The 7,226-nt window shown below is 40.7% G+C and overlaps 1 protein-coding gene across 1 annotated transcript; it reads left to right on the top strand.

Moving 5' to 3' along the window:
- The first annotated feature begins 1,313 nt into the window (after nucleotides 1-1,313).
- LOC115693326 (hydroxymethylglutaryl-CoA synthase-like) lies at nucleotides 1,314-6,588 on the top strand. The gene is made up of 12 exons (XM_030620303.2): nucleotides 1,314-1,530; nucleotides 2,602-2,708; nucleotides 2,998-3,130; nucleotides 3,365-3,508; nucleotides 3,821-3,979; nucleotides 4,720-4,793; nucleotides 4,895-4,970; nucleotides 5,050-5,105; nucleotides 5,194-5,281; nucleotides 5,368-5,508; nucleotides 5,589-5,738; nucleotides 6,190-6,588. The coding sequence occupies exons 1-12, from the start codon at nucleotides 1,468-1,470 to the stop codon at nucleotides 6,391-6,393; spliced, it is 1,395 nt and encodes a 464-aa protein (XP_030476163.2). The 5' UTR covers nucleotides 1,314-1,467; the 3' UTR covers nucleotides 6,394-6,588.
- The last annotated feature ends 638 nt before the right edge of the window (nucleotides 6,589-7,226 follow it).

Raw genomic sequence — 7,226 nt, 5'->3', positions numbered from 1 at the left:
AACCCAAATCAAAACAAGAACATATTAATTTCAATCGAAGATTAAAGTATTATCTAGTTTCTGAGACGGGTCGAATCGCACGAACATTCAAGATGAAACCATAATTATAAATATAGCCGGTTGCTCCGAAATTTTTCGAGATGTTTATAATCTTAAAATTGGGGATGTTGACGCGTATTCTTTTCATATTCGTGATTGATTTCTACGGATATTTGTAAGGATCTTTAAAATCTATTAAAGTATTATCAAGTTTTTGAGACAGGCCGAATCGCACAAACATTCGAGATGAAACCACAATCATAAATATAGCCGGTTGCTCTGAAATTTTTCGAGATGTTTATAATCTTAAACTTGGGGATGTTGACGCGCGTTCTTTTCATATTCGTGATTGATTTCTACAGATATTTGTAAAGGCGCTGTCTTTAATAATTCTCTTTGGAATATTAAAAGGAAAAAAAGTGTGCTAAAGAACCGTCCTAGGTATCTATATAAATATGTTATGATAGAATTTTCCCTATTAGCATCCTTAACAAGTGCCGCTTACACTTCTAATTTGTAAGATGTTAGTTATTCTCCTCACAACGAGTAGTTTCCTTTCAATTTAGGATTCTTCTTTCTTCGAGATGGTTATCTCATTTAATAAATACCATCTGTTTAATGAGCTTCAGTGCTTTCTCGTTTATGTATAAGTTCATCCGGTACTTAATAAAATTCTATATTAAAACTTGCCACATTAATCGAAATTTCAAAAGAATCTAAAAGTCATACAAGTTCTATCAACGCGTTCCTAGAAATATACGTAATTTTATAATTGCTATAATAAAAATCTATACTCACGCAATTGGAATATGTAGTTTTACACGTCCTCCTTATTTCGGGTACTTACAATTTAGCATTCTTACAAGTCATCAGGTTAAAAATCGCATTAACTTGTCCAGACATATCAAAATCAAATGATTTCTCCAAGTGGAAATCAGATTTGCACAGGCCTCGTCTGTCCAATTTTTTTTTTTTCTTTTGGAATTTTATAATGCAATTTTACTCTGTCGAAAATTATTTTAAAAATCATTTCTCGGACCAAACACGCATCGTCACATGCGCCTCTACCCGCCCGCGCACACATCACGTGATGGCAGTTCCCGTAATTCGCCGGGAGAAGCGGAGGGCAAAGAGGGGAATCGCCCGCCCGAACATCTGGCGCTCGGCGCATGAGTCAAGAAGTCGCATCTTCGTCCCGTTCGCGGATGCCCGGGGGGCGTCGCTAATATCTATATATACCGTCCCTCCACTCCTACATGGGAGCCATCACCCACCACCATTCTCTCTCTACCTCTGCCTCCCCCTCTCTCTCTCTCTCTAGCTCGCGCTCTCTGAGGAGGAGGTAGAAGGGCTCGCGGTCGAAGAGAGGTAGCGTCGTCGTCGTCGTCGTCCGTCGTTGCGGCTTCGTCTCGATCAAAGCTCGGAGAGATGGCAAAGAACGTCGGAATCCTCGCCGTCGACATCTACTTCCCCCCTACCTGCGTCCAACAGGTCTCCCTCTCTCTCTGTCTCTCTGTCTCTCTGTCTCTCTCTCTGTCTCTGTGCGTGCGAGCGAGCGAGCGAGCGAGCTTGTGTCGCGGTTCGGAATTTTGGCCGTGTCGGAATGGGGAGGAGGAGGCCGAGGGGTTTCGAGCGTCCGAGCTCGAGAGGATTGTCGATTGGTTTGGAGCCTAGGCTGTCCTCGGCGAACGATTCCCTGTCTTTGGATGTTTGCGAGCGCGAAACGGAAGGATTCCTTTTCTGATCATTAATATCTCTCTTTTTGTCGCTCTCTTTTTCTCCCGGAAGATTTGATTGTGGAGTTTTTGTTTTTCTGGTTTTTGGCGGATTCGGATGGTTTTGTTTCGGTTCCGGGACGCGAGATGCGTGCAATGATTGTGGCTGTCTCGTACTTGATCCGTGTTTTTTTCCGGTAATAATTGCTTCATTGGTCTTTGGAGTGCTAGCTCAAGGTACTGTCGAGCCTGTGTCTGTGTCACCGAATTAGATGATTTTTTAGTTTGCTATCGCGTGGATCATTTCGGGGTCTGGATCTGCGTAGAAGTGAGGTTGTGCATGTACGTAGATTAGGCTCTGGCTCGAGTTTCATATTCTGCTGTGTATCTTTGTGACGCGTTTGAATTGATTTCTCAAATTTCTATGCGGAAACTGTGGGGGTGATTATGGTGAAACGAAGAAAAATGGAACGGATGCTTCCGATAGTAGATTTCACGAAGAAGCTGACAGGTCTTAAACTAGTTCCGTTCTAAGAAAAATTGTCGCACATTTACTTCTGCACCATTTTTTTTTTTTGTGATTAAAGTGGATATAGGATTTACTGGCTTGATCTTGGACTTGTTGTGTGCAATCGAGGTGAAAAGGCGAGGAGCAAACTCAATTTTAAGCAACTGTATAGACTGTGAACTGTGAAGTGAATCCTCATGTACATTTGCTTTTGTGGCTGCTGCTGTTTTGTTTATGTATCGCCTAATTCTCGCTTCATTAACACTATTAGTTTCCTAGTACAAGGTTGATACAGCAGAATCTGAAATTCTGTCTCTCATTTTTTTTTGGCATTTGTAGGAAGCAATGGAAGCACATGATGGTGCAAGCAAGGGAAAATATACTATTGGACTTGGACAAGATTGTATGGGATTTTGTACCGAAGTCGAAGATGTCATCTCAATGAGGTTAAATTTCTATAATCCGTTCACTAATATGTCGTTCTTTTGTTCCCCTGTACACCTTCTATTATCAGGATATCGGTCTTCGAGAGTATCATGGCTTTCTATCGTGCTCTTAAGCTCTCCTTGTATATGTTATTTTGCTTTTTTATGATAATTGTCGAAAGGGTGCAATTATGCCTCTGAAATATGATATTCACGTATCGTAAGGCCATTACCGGCTATTAGAAGGTCTATAGTGGTTTCTCCTTTATATTTATTTGGATTTTTTTCTAACTAAATCCTCTACTTCCAGTTTGACGGTTGTTTCATCCCTCCTTGAGAAGTATGGGATTGATGCTAAACAAATTGGTCGTCTAGAAGTAGGCAGTGAGACTGTCATTGACAAGAGCAAATCCATCAAGACTTTCCTCATGCAAATTTTTGAGGTATTTTTCTGTGCTTATTTTTAGTTCCCTAACTGTATGTTCTTGTGGAGGCACATGGTCCCATCAGCTTTGAAAGTAAAATAATAAAGAAATCTGATTGTAGAACACCACATTGCTCTTAATATTTTAGAACTGTTTCTTTTGTCACTTTTCTGCTCTCGCATTTGAGTTGCTCAATAAGTCCCATTTTATGGCTTCAGATGCTCATGTTTAGTGTTGCTGGTAAATAAGCAGGCTTGCGGTAATACTGACATTGAAGGTGTCGATTCAACTAATGCTTGCTATGGAGGGACAGCAGCTTTATTAAACTGTGTGAACTGGGTGGAGAGTGCTTCGTGGGATGGTCGCTATGGTCTTGTTGTATGCACAGACAGTGCGGTACGTTAATCTTTTCCTAACGTCTTCCAATATTTTTATATTTGCTGTTGTGACTGCCTAAAATGGAGAATGGAATGCTTCCAGGATATCCTCTTGAATGGAGTAGCTGATGCTTTTAATTTAGAAATTTGGTGTTCTTTAATTCCTTATCTCTGAAGACTTGATATTGAATATCCATAAGATAACTGCAGTGAAAAATTGGAAACTTTCTACACTACTATTCTTATTGTAATACTACCACTTAGAAGGAATATATTGTTTACTATAAGTTCTGTTTTATTCTCTTTTCTAACTGTTGCTTCTCTTTCTCAGGTTTATGCGGAAGGACCAGCTCGCCCTACTGGAGGAGCAGCTGCTATTGCTCTGCTTATTGGGCCTGATGCTCCTATTGTTTTTGAAAGCAAATTCCGGGGGAGTCACATGTCTCATGTCTATGACTTTTACAAGCCCAATCTTGCTAGTGAATATCCCGTAAGTCTTCCTAAATGTCCTCTTCATGATGTTTGACAATTTTCTGATTCTAGAGTTCTAGACATTGATGTCCAGTTCCCTAATATCAGTGCACTTGGTAGATCGAGCATAATAGACATAGTTTCAGAACATATCACGGAAAGGAAGTTCCCACTTGTCACAGTTCCTAAATTATGTACCCATCTTCCACTTTTACAACTGGGTGCCTTTTGATTGTAGCATCTGACTACTTCACTGCCATAGGGTTCCAGAATTACACCGCATACATCTGTTAAAGAAGATAGCGAACATTCTTCAGAAAGCTAATATGCTTTGTTCTGCTGAGCTCAATACATTCTCCACTTTCTGAAAGTTTGTAAAAGAAAGAGTTTTCAACTGATCATAACTCTTATACTTTGTAATACTGCTGTGTATAGATACACGGAAAAATTCCACTTTTCGTCCTGTGCTTTCATGCTTGTTCTAATTAAGTCCCTATACTTCTAGATTAGACAATTTGTGCTAGTGGAAGGACTTGTTTAGAAAAATTAAAAGTACATAGACTTGGTTGGAGAAAACGTGAAAGTACAAGGACGAAAAGTTTTATTTTTCTAAATAGAAATGTTTGCTATATATTCCGTATGTACCAAGAAATTTCTTACTTTCTCTTTCGGTTAAGGTCTTTATTCTCAAATTATAGGAGGATTTCATGGAAAGCGACTGATGTTTGCTTGCATTCATTGCTTGAAATCCCTTTGCAGGTTGTTGATGGGAAGCTATCTCAAACATGTTATTTGATGGCTCTTGATTCCTGCTACAAGCATTTCTGTCACAAGTGAGTTGAAATTTGTAAATATGAGTATATGAACATGTCAATCATCTTTGGAATTTGAGTTTTTGCTTAACTTTCCCTTATCCTGCTGTTTGCTTTCACAGATATGAGAAATTTGAGGGGAAACAGTTTTCTCTATCTGATGCTGACTACATTGTGTTTCACTCCCCATACAACAAGGTCCGCTACTATTATGACCTGTACAGATAATGATTTATCTTTTATTGCTTTTACTTAACTTTTACTTTCAATATTGCAGCTTGTGCAGAAAAGTTTTGCCCGTTTAATGTTCAATGACTTCTTGAGAAATGCCAGGTTTTATTCTTCACATCCTGTACTACTTCTGCAGTTCAGTAAAATGACACTGTTGGACTCTGTGATTGATTTAGGCTCTTATTTGCAGCTCCGTGGATGAGGCTGCCAAGGAAAAGTTGGCGCCATTTTCAAGCTTATCTGGCGATGAAAGCTACCAAAGCCGAGATCTAGAGAAGGTATATTAGGAAACTATCTTCTTGTTTGAAGCTAGAGTGTAGAACTTGTTGATGGATGATAACTTTATGATGCCATTGATATGCAGGCATCCCAGCAAGTTGCCAAGCCCTTGTACGATGCGATGGTGCAACCAACCACTTTGATACCAAAGCAAGTTGGAAACATGTACACTGCATCTCTGTATGCAGCATTTGCTTCTCTGATTCACAATAAGCACAGCTCACTGGTAATTTTCTGTCATATTTCTATTCTTAATTTCATAATATAGGTCATGTGACTGTTCTGAAGACAAACGAATTTCGGCAGGGTGGCAACCGGGTGATAATGTTCTCCTATGGAAGTGGTTTGAGCGCCACGATGTTCTCATTGAAATTTAATGATGGGAAGCATCCATTCAGCTTGTCAAACATTGCTGCTATTATGAATGTTGACAAGAGGCTGAAGTCCAGGCATGAGGTAATTTTAGTGCTTTCTCATACTCGTTTCTGTATGCATTGAGTATCGTCATGCCTTTTATTATAAGTACCAATTATACTCCTTAGGCTGCTGTCCTTTAACTACATCGAGTAGCATTTGCATCATTTAACAACACGAGCACCAGCTCTACTAGCTGCTAGATACACTAAAGAACTTCTCTTCTTGCGTGTTTGAATGTGCACGTGATGTGCCTAATTGCCATCGAAACCAATGCACAATTTTCTCCTTAAGAAGAGATTGCTTCGACCTTCTCATGTGTATCATAAACCTGTATCTTCTTCTTGTATTACCAGCTGAATTGGGAACATGCATTGACAAAAGATCCATTATAATCTTTGCTGTTAAAATAACCCTTGTCTAGGAAGGAAAGTTGCTTACTATTTGTACCCCGTTGACGACCACATTTGAACACAACTTGCGTTTCTTGCAGTTCCCACCAGAGAAATTTGTCGAAACGATGAAGCTTATGGAGCACAGATACGGCGCTAAGGACTTTGTGACGAGCAAGGACTGTAGCCTATTGGCCCCAGGTACATACTACCTCACCGAAGTCGACTCCATGTACCGGAGGTTCTACGCCAAGAAAGCCAAGGACAGCCACTGCAAGAACGGTGCAGTCGCCAATGGTCACTGAAGCGAACGCCAGTACATCAGTGGCATCCGCACGTGAAGTTGGCTCGTGTGATTTTAGACGATTGTTGGAAACGGCACTAAGAAGAATTACTGTGCGTTCATAAGTTTGTACCTAAGCACAAATAATTTGATCAAGATCAAGTCTTCTCTTTCTTTACCTAATGATTAGCCTTCAATAAAAGTACCTATTGAAGTCCCCCCTTGCTCTTTCCTATACGCTTTGTTGCTACAAGGATCATCTAGCAATTAGAAGTATCGCCAAGAACAACCAACAAGTCGCGCACAACGGATTGGTAGATACGTTTTGCAAGTTCGAGTCGGTTCCTTCGACAAGGTAGCTCTAGCCGTTTGGTACGACTAAGTGAAGGGGGGGGGGGGGGGTTTGTAAATTCGGCGGAACCAGAGAACACATACGAGCTGGCCGATGCTATTGCTACATTGGAGGGTAGTGAATTCTCTTGCATACGCGAGACCCCCCTACGCAACGAGCACGGCTAATGCGCAACTCGACCGGCGTACCATCTAAAGGACCGTGACTTAAACAGCAAGATGACAGCAATCAACAAATTGAATGAGGGGCTACAAGGGCTGCTGCAGTTAATCAGAGACTTAGGCGCGTCCTCGTGGTCCCAAGTGAGAGCCCCACTCTCTCTACCGTCCAAGAACCAAACCCATTACATTAGATTGCAGGACTCGCGTGAGTTTCACTCTAATTATGCAATCAGATTATCTTAGTAGCCTCTAATCGAAGCTACAAGTTGATACCCGCATGATAATTGCGATTCCCAATCCAAATTTATGAGTTCAAAAACATGCCAATTTGACCCACGAACT

Source organism: Syzygium oleosum, unplaced genomic scaffold (genome assembly GCF_021117445.2).
Source record: "Syzygium oleosum isolate NSW1041296 unplaced genomic scaffold, Sole_v2.1 Sole_v2.15, whole genome shotgun sequence".
NCBI lineage: Eukaryota > Viridiplantae > Streptophyta > Magnoliopsida > Myrtales > Myrtaceae > Syzygium > Syzygium oleosum.
Note: the sequence above shows the minus strand (reverse complement) of the source record. Positions and strands in the feature narration are given on the sequence as shown.